At 39.3% G+C, this 19,048-nt stretch overlaps 1 protein-coding gene across 3 annotated transcripts in view; it reads right to left on the bottom strand.

The window, feature by feature from the left end:
- Positions 1 to 19,048, bottom strand: part of BBOX1 (gamma-butyrobetaine hydroxylase 1) — a 60,142-nt gene that overhangs the window by 9,605 nt on the left and 31,489 nt on the right. For all 3 annotated transcript variants that reach the window (XM_070624568.1, XM_070624569.1, XM_008522786.2), the window contains exon 5: positions 4,086 to 4,191. In XM_070624568.1, coding sequence (XP_070480669.1) covers positions 4,086 to 4,191 — 106 coding nt within the window. The remainder of the gene's footprint in view (positions 1 to 4,085; positions 4,192 to 19,048) is intronic.

Raw genomic sequence — 19,048 nt, 5'->3', positions numbered from 1 at the left:
GGGAAGCCCCCTTACAGGGCTCTCACTAAGTCACTATGGCGTGGTGTGTGTGTACGCGCTTTGTAAACTTAAGCTTCCATTTCAGGGCGATGATGCCTTGTTTTCTGATGTTAGCAGAGAACTAGTCTAAATTAATTATTCAGTCTTTAAATTGGTGCCAGTTTTTTTCAAGTTCAAAAAAATATGTGCATAAGCTGACCAAGTCATTGTAGAAAATCATCTCCCCGCCAGGGCAATGAAGGGTGAAGCAGCATGATTAAAAAGAAGATGAAACGAAGATGTCAACCTCGGATTTACCAAACTCCGAGAGGCAAAACAGTAGCATAACTTCGTCTGTGGGGGAATCAGAGTGGTCTCTGAACCCTTTTAGACTTTACCACCATGAAGTCACAGAATATTTCAAATACAAATCTTTAAAAGAGATAACTGATATCTTTTACATATGGCCAAGGCCAAGTAACAATCTCCTTTTTTATATTTATGTTTTAATGTAATCTTATGAAAGCAAAAAAGATGATGGAGCCAGACAACACTTTCACCACTAATTCAAAAGGCAAATACACGTCTGATGTGTATAAAACCCAATTTTATTTCACATAAGTCATTCAGAACAGAAAATATTTTCTTTCTAAATGTTACTTTATGGCAGCACGTGACTTCTGGCTCAGACAAAGACAGTGAGTGAAGCAACATCTGGGTTTCATTAAAGATGTGTCCCCTTACCCCTGTCCCACGTGATCCATATTGATCAGCCTGAACCCCCAACAGCTAACTCATTCTCCAGATCATTTCATCTGTGCTGAAAAGAACACTGCTTTATGCTCTTTGTTACAAAAAAGCTCAAACTTTGGTTCAAAAATCCCTGCATAATTCAGAATGGAAACTTGAACAATAGCACAAACAGGTGCCTACATTTTAATCATTCTTCTAGTAGAATCTAGACGTTTCAGGAATCATCTTTTATCTAAAAATCTCCTACCATGTCATTTAGCCTTGCATGTTTCATTTGTGGATGGAGATCCGTACGACTTTGTGGAATTTCTTTACCTCTTTTTTTTTTTTTGACTCTTTACAGACTTACTATTCTAAAGAGCATTTTCAGTTATATTATTTATACATGGGATAGTATTTAGGTTTTAAATGAATTGTCACAGTAGTAATTTAATCAGTGTCCATAAATTGACACATATGCATAACTGCACGCATAGGTTAACAATGGGTACAGGAACCGAATTTGGAAGTGTTTCAGTGGTTGGCCTCATTAAGTCATGACGCTTATTTTCTTTTTTAAATTCAATTTATTTAAGTTTATTAAATTTATTAAAAGCAGAAACAACACAAAATAGTTCACCCATTTCTCCTACACTTTTACTCCCTGCTTCTGGCAACTACCAGTCTGTTCACTGTATCTATGAACTCGGTTTATTTATTTACTTATTTTCTAAATTCCACATATAAGAGAGATCTTAAGGCATTTGGCTTTCTCTGTCTGACTCATTTCATTTAGTACAATGCCCTCAAGGTCCATCCATGTTGTTGCAAATGGAAAAATTTCATTCTTCTTTATGGCTGAATAATATTCCACTGCGTATATATACCACTTTTTTTATCTGTTCATCCATCAACGGACACTTAGGTTGTTTCCATATCTTGGCTATTGTAAATAATGCTGCAATGAATGTGGAGGTGCATATATCTTTCTGAGTTAGTGTTTTTGTTCTCTTTGAATAAATACCCAGAAGTGGAACTGCTGGATCATAAGGTGATTCTATTTTTAATTTTTTAAGGAAACTTCATACTGTTTTCCACAGTGACTGCACCAATTTACACTCCCACAACAGTGTGTTAGGGTTCCCTTTTCTCCACATCCTCATGAACACTTATTATTTCTAGTCTTTTGGGTAATAGCCATTCTAACAGGTGTGAGGTGATGGCTCATGGTGGCTTTGACGTGCACCTCCCTGATGATTAGTGACGTAGAGCATCTTCTCATGTAGTGTTGGTCTTTGCCTCTTTATAGCTATCTGTTAAGTCTCTATTACATGCCAGGCACTGGGTTAAGTCTTGAAATATAGAGAAATATAAGATTCAGTACGGGTATTTAAAGAGTTTTTAACGTATGACAATGTCGATAAATAATCATCACCTTATATAAATTACAGTAATTAGAAAGCCCAACTGAAGACCAGTATGGTGAGGTAAAAAACTAGATGGAGGCCTGGTTTCAAGTTCCCTATTAATCGAATGTCACCCTGTTAAAGTATTTAACCTTGCTGTGTGTCATTTCCTCATCCAACATAAAAAGACATGATCACTCCTGTCTACCTTAAAGGAATATTAAGAGAGATCAAATAAGTAATATAAATAAAAGTGCTTTGAAAGAATATAAAATGCTGTGAAAATGGCAAGCTTTGTACTATACTTCAGGAATATTTATGATGTCATTTAATCACTTTTCCATAGGCTTTCAATTTTAACTCAGAGCCAAGACCTAAACTCACAACAAACAGCAGATAATTTAAAAATTCAAACAGAATTTTTAGTTCCTAGTCTAATTTTTTTAAGCTTTATTCCTTCTAACTTCTCCAACCCATCTTTGGCAGATGAACTGAGCTGATTAATTTGGCTTTTAATCCCCAGGGTTTTAGAAAATTTCTGGACCACGTTTGGAACAAATCACATTGTATGTCTCTTCCTCCCAATCCCCACCCAAAAAGGTTACTATAGGGGTCACTTCACTGTCATCATTTAGTCCAAAGAAATCATGTGGTATTTTACAATCAGCAACATAATTTAAAACATGCGGAGTCAAGTGCTAGACCAGCTCAGTTACCACTGGCGAGGACAGTGGGTAACCAGGAGGGCGCCGAGAAGACGTCCACATGATGGAAAAAACAGACTAATTTTGATTTGGGACTATTTCACCTTCATTAACTAGAGAACTGCTCAAAATTTACACTTCCATTTACCTCTGAAGGTATAGATTTCTATGTGGCTTTTGATTTAGTCCCATTTAGCTCTAAAAATAGGAACAAAATATCTTTTCAAAGATAATTTCCTGACCGTTTATTTCTTGGTTCAGCAAATGATTCTTTTGTAAAAATATGGCTGGTTTAGTAAAATGACAATTTTGTAATAATATGGTGGAAGGGGGTTCTCTCAAGAATTCTCCTGGAGGATTTGTGGCTCCATGATGAGCATTTCCCTCTTTGATGAGGAATCTGATGGATGGGAAAGTAGGTGGTTTCTAAAAACAGCCAAGGTTATCTGCTCCTTGCATTCCCACCCTTTGTAGCACACCTTGGCTGCTTTTCCCATAAAAGGTGGTGTTTACTTCCTTACCTTCTGAATCTGGACTAAACTCATGACTTGGTTTGACCAATAAAACATGGCAGAAGGGGCATCGTTCTGATTACTAACCTAGGTCTCAAGAGGCCTTGTATGTTTTGGCTTGTTCTCTGGAAATTCTGCCAGCTGCTAGGTGCACAAGCCTGGGCTAGCCTGCTGGAGGATGACAGGTCAAGTGGAGCAGAAACAAGCCATCTTAGCTGAAGTCCACCTAGGTCAACCAGTCCCTAGCCAACTCAGCCCAGCTGAACACAGCACAAATGGTAAAAACATGTGCTAACAACACGGCTATGTGTGTACTTTTTAAGCCATTAAGTTGTGGAGTGGGTTTTTATGCAGACAGAGCTAGCTGATAGGAGTCAGAGTCATGTGATTTTGTGGGAAAAACCCTACATTGTGTTCCCTGGTTTCATTTTCTCTTTTAACTTTCACGGAAATGGTAAATGTGCAAAAAGACCTCAAGATGCCCTGCTATGGTAAAAATTTGTTTTGGCAAAGTAAAAAGTGCCAACAGTTATTTCTAGAAAGAAACAAAGAAATGTTTAGAAAGAAACCATGAAAATCTCTTCCTTGAGAATGTGAAGCTATTCAGGATTGAGGTGCAGACGTTTCTGCGTTCGGAGAAGGAAGATGTACATAAAATTCGCTAATGAAACATATAATCTTCTAGACTCAAAATACAGGAGGATATTGGTCCTTGGCCTGCCTTGTGGAAAATATGCTCAGGCTCACCTTACCCCAGGTGGATGATGGAGGGCTGGATAATCAGTGTGAAAGCTTAGCTTCCCCGTTGTGTAGGCCACATTGTTTGCGTCAATTTTGTCTTGCACTTGCCAAGTATGTCTGTAAAATACAAGAAACATATGTTTAAACGGGCTGTCACTAAGCCAGAGGAAACGTGTTAGAATGAACTTGATACACGGGGGAAATGGAAATTTTTCATTTTATGAAATAGTTACCATAATGACTATGAGCCAGGAAGAGAGTTTGACCTTTCTTTGTCCAAAGTAACCATTTTCAGAATCAGCTATGCTCATTTCTCTTCTCTCCGAAAAAGAGTACATTTACACATTAGTTTATCCTACAGAGTTTATAAAGAGGTGTATATGGGATTGTAGTTTATGTATTTTATTATCTTATTGTATTTTAAAAAAGTGATTTATTGGGGCTGGCCCCGTGGCCAAGTGGTTAAGTTCATGCTCTCTATTTTGGCGGCCCAGGGTTTTGCCAGTTCAAATCCTGGGTGCAGACATGGCACCGCTCATCAAGCCATGCTGAGGTGGCATCCCACATGCCACAACCAGATGGGCCCACGACTAAAAACACACAACTATGTAGCAGGGAGCTTTGGGAGAAAAAGGAAAAATAAATTCTTTAAAAGAAAAGTGATTTATTAAGGTGAAATTCACGTAACATAAGATGAACCATTTTAAAGTGAATAATTCAGCGCTATTCAGTACATTCACAATGTTGGTAACCACTATCTCTATCTATTTAGTTTCAAAACATTTCCATCACTCCAAACTAAAACCTCAGCACGTGTGAGTCCTCTAACTTTGTTCTTCTTTTTCAGTATCGTTTTGGCTCTTGAGAGCCCTTTGCAATTTCATGTGAATTTGAGGATTGGCTTTTCCATTTCTACAAAAAGGCCGCTGGGATTTAGCATCAAATCTGTAGACCACTTTGGGTAGGAGTGACGTCTTAACAATATTAAGTCTGCCAATCCGTGAACACAGGATGTCCTTCTATTTATTAGGTCTTCTTTAATTTCTTTCAGCAGTGTTTTGTAGTTTTCATTTTACAAGTCTTCACCTCCTTGGTTAAATTTATTCCTCGGTATTTTATTCTTCTGGATGCTATTATAAACGGAATTGTTTTCTTAATTTCCCTTTCAGATTGTTCATTGCTAGTATGTATAAATACACCTGACTTTTGTGTATTGATTTTGTATCCTGCAACTTTGCTGACTTCATTTATTAGCTCTAGTAGCTTTTTTGGTGCATTCTATGGGTTTTCTATATATAGAATCATGCCCTCTGTGAATAGAGAGAGATTTATTTTTTCCTTTCTTATTTGGACGTCTTTATTTCTATTTCTTGCCTAATTGCTCTGGCTGGAACTTCCAGTACAACGTTGAATAGCAGCAGTGAAAACCAGCGTTCCTATCTTCCTGATCTTAGGGGGAACTTCGCGAATTTTTTAATTACACTCTTGTAATTATTATTCAGAGCAAGAAATAAAACTTTAAGCTCATACATATGCCCCGTCTCAGTCACAATTCCCTTCTTTCTTCTCCAAGGTGACCATGACCATGGCTTCTATATTTACCATGTTTTTGCATTTCTCTCTCTTTTTACCACTGAATATGCAGCCTTAGACACTGCATTTAATCTTGCCCATTAAAAACAACTTATATCTTCTAAGTCTCTTAACCTACAAGTATCACCTCTAGACTGTTCGTCTTCTTACAATTTAGTTTTTGAAGAACTTAGGGAATTGGACTGTGGACTTCTTCACAGCCTGGACTTCACCGATTGCATACTAGTGTGTAGTTCTACATGTTTTCTTGTCTTCTGTGTTTCTGGAAAATTGGCAGCTGAATTCAGAGGTTTGGACAAACTCTATTTTCTCTCTTTGGCAAAACTATAGATGACATTATGTTCTTTTATTACAAGACACAGAATGTCTAGATGTCTTTCTTTTTGTGATGTTTCTACACGTTCACACTCAATGGCTAGATCCACTAATTCACTGGGGGTTCTGCATAGTGAAATGCCACATTAATAATTTCTTTTTTACTTATCCATTGGAATACTTTTAAAAAGATCCACTTTCTCTCATCTACTATTTGGTTACCCCGTATAATAGCTTACAGAGAGATGCTGAGATAAATGCTTGATCCTTTATTTACTATTTTGCAAAGCAACGGATTAGTTTTCTACCACTCCAAGATGAATGATTAGTTTTTAGAGAAATAACATTATTGATGAAAATTATTAAAACTCAATATAGGTAATGGTTTCACAACATTGTCAATGTACTAAAGGTCACAGAACTGTACACTTGAAAATGGTGACTTTTATGTTATGTCAATCTTACTTCCATTACCAAAAAAAAAAAATAGCTTAGCTTAAAAGTTAGAAAAAGTTAATTAAAAAAGTACTAGGGATTCCTTGCAACGCTGTGGCAAGAAAAATCTGTCACTCAGATTTTGTAAGGCTTTTCTCTCTGACACAATGGGTAATTGGAAGGAAGCTGTGTTTCCTAATAAACCAAAGCTAGAGTGAAAAAATGTCACTAGATATGCATGTCATTTGATTGCTGTTACAATGTCTGTGTTTTAATTTATGTTCAAGTTCATCAGATCATTTTTCAATAATTATATATTGAATGCTGATTCTACTCCAGGCATTGTTTTAGCATTAGAGATACAGCAGAGAACGAACAAGACAAACACGTAGTTAGTGAATCCAATCTCAGGCAGAGAGAACTGCTGTAAGGGAAAGAAAGCGAGGGGACCGGTGAGGGCTTGGGGCCAGGAGAACACCCAGGCAGAGATGATGCCGTAGGAAGTGCTCTAGAGAGCTGGGATTTCTCATGGAAACCTGAATAAAATATAAATTTCTGGGAGATGTACTTTAGGCAGAGGAATTGAGGTGAAAAGGTAGGCTTTCTTCCCCATTCTCTGGGATTGAGGATGAAACTAGCTATTTCGCTCTGTTTTTTGCACATTTAAATTTAGGATGGAAAGCCTGTATGCATTTCACTAAAAGTTAAAGAGCCATCCATATGTGGCCATGAACTGGAAAGAGAGCCCGTGAAAGGAGAAAAGAAGCACATAAAGCTGCTGCAACTCATTTCAAGTATGAGTCAGGCCATCTATTATACTGCAATGACTGTAGCCAAGAAATACATGTTCTCTATGAGGTTCATGTCACTCCATGGGCCATATATAATACAGATTCAGACAACTGTCAACATGAGCATTCCAAGAATAATCAACACGTAGGAAGGGATTTAAAGAGACAAAAAGTAATTTCATCAAGTTGTCGAATATATAATATCTTCTGACTAAGAAGATGGTGCTGTTGACACTGTCAGTAGGAAAAGACTACATTTAGATTTTCTTTTCAGGAATGATGATGGTTTTTCATTGATCCCCGGACATTCTTTTTCCTGGTTCATCCTCTGATCCAGGGTAAACTAACTGGGTTTTGCTGCAGCCAAGAGCTGGCTAAGATTCAAGGTGCAAGCTGTAGCTGGGGAACAGATCTTTTCTTTGTTTGGCATTAACTGGCTTCTACAGGGATGGGGCCTGTGACTTGGCTTCATCAGAGCAGCTCTCTGACCCTCTGAGCTAGCTGGCAGGGGATGATAAACATTTTTTAGCCCTAAAGTGTCTTAGGCACGGTATGGGATGTGCAGCCTAAAAGTCTATGCTTACACATCATGATAATCCAGGGAACGAGCTGGCCAATTTTAATCATAAAACATTCTCCTAATAGTTATAGCATAAGTCTGGAAAAATCCTAGAAATGTCATTTGGTTTACCATTCTATCTCCCTATAGAAAGGAATCACGCCAAGAAGGCTGCTGCTGATTCTCTATGACTCTAAGCTTTCAGCTATCCTTCTCAAGTCCAAATCTCAAATAAAATACAGCAGAAATAAATGCAAATGAGATCTGTTGGCCTCTGCAGAAACTATGTTTTGAAAGCCCACTTGTGGAGCCTTAGTGAGATGAGGAATTATTTACACACACTTCCCATTAGAGACATATTCTAATGTTGTTCTAAGTAAGGCAGCAAGTCAAGCAGAGTATCGAGAACTGTCACGACTGAGCAGAGGTGCAGAACCAGATTCTTCTGGAACTGGAGAGGCTGGCTCAGCACAGCATCCTAATGCAATGGGATAGACTTGCTTGGTATCGTGCTGGGGCAGGTAATTGAAACTGTACAAATAATCCTGCTTTTGCCAAAGATGCTATTTTAAACAAACCTAAGTATTTCTACTGAGCTATTCGTGTCCTTCTCAACATTTAACTGGCACTTTCTCTTATACACATATTTTTACTTACGGATTTTATCAAAAGCTCCTGTAGATTCAAATCCTGACTCGTAGAGAATATTTTACGGGTTTGGTTTGGATGCTAATTCACTAGATTCACCCAAATCTAGATGGCCAGTCACAGATATTCATGATATTTCATGATATCAATGGCGTCTTGTGACAAATCTGAATCCATCAGTGTTTATGGAATGTTTAAATATTGTTTTTGCCAGATTTGTTCTTTATACTCTTGGTGATAGATTTTATGTTCTTTCAGTTAGTGGCTCACACTTGGAAAATCATGCTGGATTGATCTGTAATCTCTTTCTATTTTGAAGTTCTACTTTACGTAAAGACATTCCACAACTGCAGCCTGGATTTGTTATCTCCAGCAGCTACACTGTCCGATCTGCTGCAAACTCTCCTCATCAGATTACGGGAGAATGCCTGCTTTTGAATATCATTACTAGCCTTACTGGATCCAACATATGATGTGCTAGCTAAACTACACAAAAAATTTTATAGTTAACCTCCAAAAGAATATTATATTGAATACTATTTCTAACTATAGTTGTGACAACCTCCACATATGACTTCCCAGAGGCCATCACTCACCAGAGCTCCCGATACTTATTTTTCCATTATCACTTGTTAGACACACACAATGGGCCAGGAGCTGAGGATGCAGAGTGAACAGAATAGACATGTACTTGCACCTCGTGGAACTTACAGTCTATGGGGAAGGCAAAGCGGTGTGACTTATCTTCCAAAGCGGGATGTTAGAGAAAAGAAGTGAAGGTTAAAAGGAGACCTGAAGATCGAGAAGGATTTACCTAGAAGGGTAAAGGTCATTGCAGGCAGAAGAATAGCACGTGAGAAGGCCCAGTGGAGGGACAGAACATGGCCTATCAGAAGCTGTGAGAGAAGCCCAATCTGGGCTGGAGCGGGCAAGCTTGCTCTATGGCTAGTCTTGGCTTCCCTTCAAATTCCTGCTTCACTTACTGTCCTCTAAAGCCTTGCAAAAATATCTCATCACATTAGGGAACGGAGTTAATACATATTCTTTATCTCATAGCATTTAACCCACTGCCAAAAACATTTGTTGAATGAAGGCACGGACCTATAATAGTAAACTATGTTTGTTTCCTGATTTTTCTGTTAACTTGAGTCCTGGCCTAAGCTATACATTTTAGGTATATTTAAATCATGAATACTTTAGCTGTCAATCATTGTCATCTTGTTTCCAGGGGAAGTGCTACAGTTATGTGCTGACAATGCCCGGCAAAATTGCTAGAATTGTGTTTTAAAAAGCCATTATCCTCTCAAGTCTACTAGTATTGTAGATACTCATTTACATTGCATTCATTCCCGAAAATGAAAAATTTCATACCATTTTTTGGTAAGAATTAATATCCCCAAACACAAACTAGAAAGACCAAAGTAATCGCACTGATATCTAGCATTGTTCTTACTCAGTCCACTACTCTAATATGGAACCTCCATGAGACATAAGGGTATGAAGCAAACCAGGAGGATTCTGGGATGATGGTGGTGACACTGTTTTTAATCTCCCTGAATGCTCCCTGAACGACATCTAGAGTGCAAACCTAAAAACTCAGGGACTACATCTAATCAAAATTAGGTGACAAGATATGTCCGTGAACCCCCAAAATGAGTGACTATAGAGATAGACCTTCCAAAGCCATAACACGTGGTATCAGCAACTGTGCAGGAGGAAGCAGAGGGGAGCAAGTACGTGCCTGCTGGAGCTGGAAAGTTCCCAGATCACTAACAGATGCTCACTGGGAAGTGCGGTGGGGCAGTTGAGAAAGGCAGTTAAACCCGGGAGGGGATTTTCACATTCCTGTATGGCTGAGTACAAGAGGTCTATAGTAAGGGATTGGAATAGTTTGAGCCCTGTGGACTCTCAAAACTTACCAGACGAACTCCCTTCCATAATAAAGCTTCCTTCTGAGAAAAAGACTCCAAATTGAGCATGATAGGGACAAGGGAAAAAGAAGGTCTGGATGAAAGTGAAGGAGAGGAAGCAGGAGGTCCTAGAATGTCACCAGCCATAGTTTTGAAATGCAGCATAAAACCGTAAGTTACAAAAGGTTTCTGAATCATATCTCCTTTTAATAGTTAAGAAAAAAAATTTCACATAAAAATCTGCAACATAAAATGATTAAGGTTTAGTCTCATAAAGTTATTTTAAAAAAAAAAGAAAATAAATAGCAAAAGAACACACCCACAGACATTACATTCCAGAAGGATGTGGCCCCGAAAGATGAAAAATATTCTATCTTTTCAACTTCCAACTTCTCTTTCCTATTTTGAGCTACTTCTAATGAACCCGAAGACTTTAATTAAATGATACAATATATGAACGAATAACTTACATCAGAATAAGATACTCAAAAATTGGGTGATATATTCAGGAGTCATTAAAAATGAAGATGAAACCAGAGAATGCAAGATTTCATAAGTGTTACAGATAATGCTTTTAGATAACTGGAAGATAAAAGGGAAAAGTTTAAATATCAAAAAAATCAGGAAATAAGAAAGATTTGAGAGAAAGTCACAAATTAAGAGGATAGGCAAAGAAGATTTAATGTATGTATAATAGAAGTTATCAAAAGAAGAAACCCAGATTAAAGAACAGAACAAATACTAAAAGTGACAATTAAAACATTTTTTTGAAATAAAAAAAAAAATTTGAAAGTGTACAGTGAAAGACCAAACAACATACTCCCTGAAAAGTTGCCCCAGAATAACCAACACCAAGACAGCCTGTAAAATTCCTGGTCTTTAAAGACAAAAATCTTTGGCATCCAGGTAAAAGTACCAAATTACTTTAAGGAGAAAACAATTAGATTACCAATGGAACTATGTGACATATTAAAGATGCTGTGATCCAAGAATTTTATATTTAGCCAGCTGATTTTCAAGTACAAAAGTCTTAAACTGCTATCAACATGCAAAAATTCAGAGCATATTGTTCCCTTGAGTCCTTGCGGAGGAATTTACAGGAGAACAGGTTTCAGACAACCAAAACGAATAGATACATTGACACAGTGCTGGTGCTAAGTAGTAAACTTATATTTACTAATAGAACTAATTATAGGGGAGAAAAGAGGATATCAAAAAACTGAAAAGTTGGGAACCCAAACTGTAGTGCTAAGGGATACACACTTGTGGGATAATACTTTGAACCAGGAAAATAAGGTAGTGAATACCACGAAATTCTGGAGAGATGTTACACTGGGGAGGAAAGAGAGCTTTGTGATTGGTGGGATATGTGCATGGGTTCTGGAGTGGCTGGCAATGTTCCATTTATTGACCTGGATGGTGATTAAGAGTGTTTGTCCTACAAGAACTCATTTTAGCTGCACATTTGTTTTGTGTGATTTCTCTGTATCTATGTTATATTTTACCATGAGAAGTGCTTTTTTTTCCATTTATTTTTAAATGTTAATAATACTCCCAATAATAAAAATAAAGGCAGGTAGTGATAGAAAGATGACAACTACTTCTAAAAACATAAAGAAAAAAGTTATAGCAATTTTCTCCAAACAAAGTCCCAAAGGCTTTCACCATGCAAAACTAAGAATGCAGAGCATTACAAAATAATAATAATTTATGAGAATTCCACATTAAACATGTTCAGTAGTTTTTTTGGGGTGGGAAGCCAAACTGTGCTTAATATATTTCATCAGAACAGGAATTGGATGCTAGTTTAGATTTTTAATGTGAAAGATGAAAATATAAACATTATCTTCTCTTGTGACAAGCTATCTGATTCTTTGTCAATTGTCATTTTCTCTTTGCATAAACAGTTGGTTATAATTTGAGCTTAATCAAGGGGGAGGTAATGAATATTCTGGTGCTGTCATTATAGTTTGGTTGGAGGGATTTCCATATAATCCTGTGAAATCAATCACTCCCTTGCGTTGGAGCTATAAATATGAGTATAAGCCACGTTTGACAAGAGCCGTCAAATGTTGACAACAGTCAATAGCTATGATGGCCTTAGGAACGATGGGGAAATGTTAGACAACAACACGCTGCCACAGTAGCATGGGGTGAAGGGAAGACTGCAGACTGTTGGGTCCAGTAAATCCGGGTTTGCAGCCTGATTCTTCTGCCTCAGTTTCTTTACCTTTAAATGGGGATAATGATTCCTATCAGAATTGTGAAGATTCGAGAGAATGACTATAAAGCCCTGAGTTCATACTTAGCACACAAAAGGTCTTGGATAGAGAACTATTTTCTCCCACCCTAATGATAACAGCTGCCTGTCCTGGCTCCACAGAGAGCATCCGAGGAGACATTGGGGTCGGCGAGCTGGTGGAGAAGCAATGGACTTCTTAGGGTTTCATAAATTTCCTCAAGGGATTTCTAGAGGAGCATGAGACACAGAAATTATTTTTCCTTTCATTCATGAGATGACCTCAGACTCAAGTGGTTTTGTTGGCAGCAACTTTAATTACTGCAAAAGCTAGTATTACAAAGGGAACCCCAGGGACTGGATGCTGGCTGATAACATAAGCCAGGGTTCATCATGGCCCAAAGAACATGGCTTGTTACTCTGCTCAGGAAACCCTAATACTCACAAGAATACACATTTTCAAGGTCCCCCCGCCCACCCTATCAAACACTATGGTCAGTCCTAAATCTAAAACAACTCATTAAGAAATCCCAGTGTGATGTTTTACAAAGTAGAATGGAATTACAACTAAATTCAGAACCCAGACAAGTTTTCTTTGTTTTCTTCCCAAGTCTGAATTGCTCCTAGGTTGATTTTTTTCATAAATCAGAAGCCATTTTTATTCAAGAAGTGCTGTGCGGTTTCTCAAGCAATTTCTTGGCCAGAAACTTCAACGAAACGGGTAAACTGGTTTTTCTTTCCCTGTTCAGTCCCCACACTTCACAAACATTTTCTGGTAACATGTATATCAAGCAAGTAGCTGTTTCAAAGTCAGATTTGGAGGCAGTGCTAATGGTAAAAGCAATTTCTAAGGGGCCAGATGCCAAGGAATAATAGTATTTTTCACTCATACACTCTCAATCTCTAATACAATCTAATGTGTGAAATGCCGCTGGGCTGGCTTACAGAAATGAGAGCCGAAATCCAGGGAATGCTGGAAAGAACATATACTTCCACTCCCCAGGGGCCATTTCAATATTCTTAATTCTTAACTGGCCTGGCTGGTGTATTTGACAAACAGCCCACTAGAAACGTTTTCTGTTTGACATTATTTTATTCATCCAATGAAGCCTGCAAGCAAGGCACTCAGGCAGATGCAAAACTGGGCAGTAGTAGTAGCATTTTACGTTTTTCCAGCAAATTTTCATCCAAAGACCTCAAAGGGCATGATGGGTACTAAAACACACCCATAGAAAGAGAGAAGGCAGTCCTCAGTAAAGAACCACAGAGCTCTGGGAAATTACATGAAAATTCAGATCCACTTCTCACCTCCAAAGAGCTGGTGGAACAGCTGGGATTAAACTCTCTTCCCCTGTTGGTCCTGTGGGCAGCTCTCTGGGCAGGAGCGCAGTACAGACGCTCTGGGCATCGGGTTCTCAATTCTCTCCTAAACTCTTTGTAACGAAGAGTTCCACACTATTTATCTAGATTTTTTCCACTATAATTTGTGGGATTAGAAGCATTATTCAGCGATTATACAGCTTCCAATGCTTGTCTCCACAGGACAAAATTTGACTACCACCAAGATCCATACGTTTATTTTCTTTTAGCCCTTTTCCTCACTGTCTCTCACCATCTTTATTTTATTTTTGCTGTTACTGTTTCAGAAAAGTATATTTTTTTCATTTTCACCTCATTATTTTTATTAGTCTAATTCTTGCTACAGATATTAATGCAACTTGCTTGTGCCAGCAAATAAAATATTCTTAGAAAGAAGAAAACCTGAGCTTCTTGGCTCTAGTCTAGAAAGAAGGCAGTCTTGCCAGCTGAGGTTGAAATTTGTATTCTCTTCTGCTTGACTTTCTGATGAAGAAACATCACTCAGCGTTGCCCATGAGATTAATTTTCTAAGGAGTGATAAATGTTGATAATGCTGAGAGGATTTTTGATGTCTTGACAAAATGGAAGTTCCCAATATCTTAGCATATATTCTCTTTCATTAAAATTTCCTGGGGGATAACGGTGTGTTATGTGAGGCACTGGGCTAGTACTAAAGTCACCATCCTGGTTAGGCCACCATTTCTGCCTGCAAGGAGCTCGATAAGATGGTGGCAACGGCAATGAGATACGCATGCCTTATTTTCAAAGGTTATCCTGACTAGTAGGTACAAGCAGGATAACTAGTTAATACACAATGCTAGTGCTAAACATTAAAAAAAAATATGCCACTGAATTTTCCTGCCCCTCCTGCCCTCTGTGTCACACACACACACACACACACACACACAAATGAGCTCATATAAATAATAATCTCCTAGCCAGTTTATTTAGTTGTCCAACTAATTAGAAAAGGAATTCTCAGGGTATGGTTTTGCCTTTTTATGGAAGACCGTCTGAATTTCTCAGTGTTGTCTTATAATTATGGTCTCAAAAGACCACGACCAGTAAATATTACCATGACCCAGCAACCAAACAGCGGTGCAGAGGTGACCATTTTCTTTCATACTTCATGCATTACCAGCAAACGTAGAATCTTCTTCAGAAAATAGAAACTGCCTTACTAGACGTAATGAATATGTGGGAGAGGGGAGAATTTCCACCTCTCTTTCTGGATGGGCCATTCGGAATGCAACACTGGCTCCTTTGGGTGAGCAGTAAAATAGTTACGTGGCTGTGTTGTAATGCCTGGGCTTGGGGGTGAAGTGCTGGTGGTGATCTCACAGAGCAGAGGCTGGGAGGGGGCCCTCTTCCCCAGAGCTGCAGAGGCTGCCAGATCGAGGGAGGATGCAGCAGGGGTGGGGGTTGCCAGGGAGGAGGAAAGAGGTTAGCGGGTCAAGTGAGAAGGGCAGGAAAGGCCAAAACGCAGCCAAAAACAGAAGAGGCCCCGGGTTGGGTAGTCGGCAGGCAGACTAAAGCTGGGAGATGGAAAAGCAAGGGAGATGCATGCAGGAAAGAAGGAGCTGAGTACGCAGGGAGGGAAGTGACCCTGAACCACAACTGAGAAAGGGGCTCCCGTGGCTGTCCCGGATTGGCTCTCTCTGGTGGATAAAATGCCGTGGGTCTGAGCTGGATTCGCTTGAGGATGGGGAGGACGCACTGCATGGCACACGGAGTCTTAATTAAATATATATTGATTAAGGCCACACCTATTTGCACAATGGTAGCCTGTGTAAATTTTGAGCAGTCTGGCTTCATTTTCTCTGGCGGTCATATTGTTAGCTGGCTATGGCCCTCTCTTGACCATGCTGTCACTGTGTGGAGAGCATCACCCTTCAGTTATGCACTAACTTTTCACTACTGTTGGCATATACTGACTGTCATGTTCCCTCATTTCCAATACCAAAAGTCCAGTGTTACTTTTCGGTTTGTTCCTTGGTTTTATGGAATTTTTATTGGTCCACACTATTTAGATGAAGTCAACCCAAGTATTTACACATTCGCCCATAGACAACAATCACCAAAGATAGTTCTCCGTAAAGTAGAAACCTAAATCTGGTTCAGGACAAAATGCCTAGTGGGCTGCCTCGCACAGAGCAGTGTTGAAGGAATGGTTGTTGCATAACTGAGTAAAACCACGATCCCACGGATCAAGACATTCTGTTTGATAGACAGCAACTGTATTTTCTTTCAGATTTGCTCTGTGGGGGGCATTCTTGAAAACATCCTAATGTGGTACAATAGTTGAAGACGGCAGTGTACAAGGTAGAATAAAGTTTACAAGGGCTATTTCCCACTGGGTTAATGATGTGATAAAGTTCAGATAACTTCTTCAATAAACAAATGACGCAGAAAGACATTTTTATGGATTTTGTAGGGGGAGGGGTTCAGAGATATGAGATGAGGCTTTTGGCCACACTCTGTAAAAACTACGTCACTCCATACCAAAGGCTGAAATCCTCCCGGAAAGGTTGCCTTTTTACATACTGCTCTGCGTGTATATATCTTTGACAAAATTGACAATAGGAGTTTCATCAACTCTTACTCTTTTCTTCCAGAAAAGCTTTCACCAGCAAGGCATGATTGCATGAAAAAATATTGCCTAGATGAGGTACCAACAAAATAATGACAAGCATCTGAGAAAATACAGATGTGGAAAACGATGTGTACTTTTGTCCTCAAAGCTATTCCCATTTTGATTTAGTAGCTGAACATAATTTTATGATTATGAAATGCCCTAATGATTATTGCATTCATCTGCTGCTTTATAGTCCTTCAAAAACATCTAGGTGTGCATTTATTCATTGCACACTTATTCCTTGCCTGCCATATACCAAGATTGCACAAAATGCTATAATCAACTGTTTTTGTTTATCTAACCAACTGTTTAACAGTGGAGATGACAGCCAAGAACCAAAAGTAGGTACTATAATTCTCAATGTAGACCCATGCAATTCAAATTCTCCAAACGAATAACTTGTTTGAATGGAAAAGTGCTAGGTGGGGATTAGTTTCCCTTGGGAGGCATGTTTAAAGCAGCACCAAGCTATTATTCTTTTTGGCATCTAACTGAGCAAGAGCGGAAGCCAGGCTCCTTGAAAAATCTACACCGAAAGAAAAGTTTCCTTTTAACATTCCCCGCTTTCCTTTCTCTACCCCTCTCCTGTTTTTGGCGCTCCCTCTTCCCCATTATTTATGGCCTTCATTTATTCATTCCACTCACTCACTCACCAACCAATTATTTTGAAACAAGAGCAAGGCACTTTGCCAGTGGAGAAACACAGATATGAACGAGAGGGACCCTGTTGAAGGCAGCTACTGGTTCTGCTGTGAAGATAAGTCGTGTCCAGGCGTTAGCACAGTACAAAGAGGCGCATGATAAATGCCATCCAGTGGACGGGACGGTGAGGTGTCAGAGGACGTAAGGCACCTGAGTTCTACGCCAGTTGAGACCTGATGGCTCTTGAACTACCCCTTCCTCTCAACCAGAGCTGGGCAGCCTTCACTGCACACGGGAATCACCTGCAGAGTTTTTCGAAGTCAGTCCTGATACTCAGGCTAAATGCAAGTCTCTGGAGATGGGACCCGGATGCCAGTAACTTTTAGATTAGCTATTCCAGTGTGCAGGCTAGGTTGAGAAGCATTGTTCCAAATATCCCTTTTTCTTCTAAATTTCATGTTACCAAAATTTTAATATCACTTCTCCACGTTACTGTGGAAAGGAGCGGAAAAGGAAAATAACATCAGGGAAAAGATTCACTTTTCTCTTTCCTTAACAAACAAAAACGAAAAGCCAAATAAACAGACAAATAAAAACAAAGCAACAACAGAAAAACTGTTCTCTTTTGGAAGTTCTTGAGGTAGGGAATTCAAAATTCCTAAGGGAAAGGAGAGATCTTGGCAATCAGTGGTGGCAGCTGCAGTGGTTTAGCTGGAGAGACTCAGGGAAGAGCTGTGATCCTCTGAGGAAGGGGAGACCAGGCAGGTTAAACCTCCTGGTTAGATGCCGGGGTACCGGACAAAGGAAATGGAATAGGGGGAGGAGGAGGTCTGGTTTGTTTTGACAACAAACCTTTAGTATTTATTCCAATAAATTTCACAATATTAAATCAGTGGCCAAATTATTAAGCCTTTTAAGGACTTGACAAAACAATACACAAGTCATAAATCAGGACAAAGATCTGACCCTTAATGTGATGGATGGGGATGGCAGTTGGGGAATTATAACTACAAGCCCCCAAATTTGGCCACTGTTACAAGTTGTGAAATGTGCTGGCATAGATACAAAAAGTCTGTTGTCAGCAAATAAAATGAAGTAAAATCATGTAGAAGAGATTTAGTTGAAGTTTCCTGTTCCCCCCCAGTGCCCGAAAGCATCTTCTCTGTGTTCCTCCTTCTGATCACTGAGAGCGAGGGGATGAGGAAGCCCATGGATGAGACAGACCCAGATTCCAGATTTTGCTACCTGTGGGAACTCGAGTTACAGCCAGTTCTCTGGGCTTCAGATTCCTTATCAGTGAATGGGGGGATAACATCTGTTTCAGAAAGTTGTGAAAATTAAATAAAGAACAAACAATACAGTTAAGGCTCTTAAGAATTTCAAGACTTTTCCTCATTTTTTCCTTTATGTATTGTTCCTGCTGTAATCTCGAAGGCAGTTTAAATTCTGGCAGACATAGGGAGATAAAAATTTTGTACAACACAAATTTGCCAATGGGGAAAGTAAGTTCTTGGGGTGGGGTGGGGTGGGGGCTGGGTGGTCCGAGCCTAAACATGATGGGGTCTTTTGCCATGAATAAATTTGTTCAAATCATTGGGGGCAAGTGACTGGCCATTTTCGATCCTCTGTTTATCTAGACACAGGTCTTCCTCTGGATTAGGGGTGGCAGGCTCAGAGGCTAGCAGGGCCCTGCAGGCCTGAGGTGGGGGTGAGGGCGGGATCTGTGGAACACAGAGAATATTCTCTCTCTCTTCCAGGGGCAGCCTCTACTTACATCCAGCAGGCAGTTGGCACGAGGGATTTAGGGTCAATTGTTGCCAGATCTGATTTTTCAACAAAAGTGAGATC

The sequence above is a fragment of the Equus przewalskii genome, chromosome 6, assembly GCF_037783145.1.
Source record: "Equus przewalskii isolate Varuska chromosome 6, EquPr2, whole genome shotgun sequence".
Classification (NCBI taxonomy): domain Eukaryota; kingdom Metazoa; phylum Chordata; class Mammalia; order Perissodactyla; family Equidae; genus Equus; species Equus przewalskii.
Note: the sequence above shows the minus strand (reverse complement) of the source record. Positions and strands in the feature narration are given on the sequence as shown.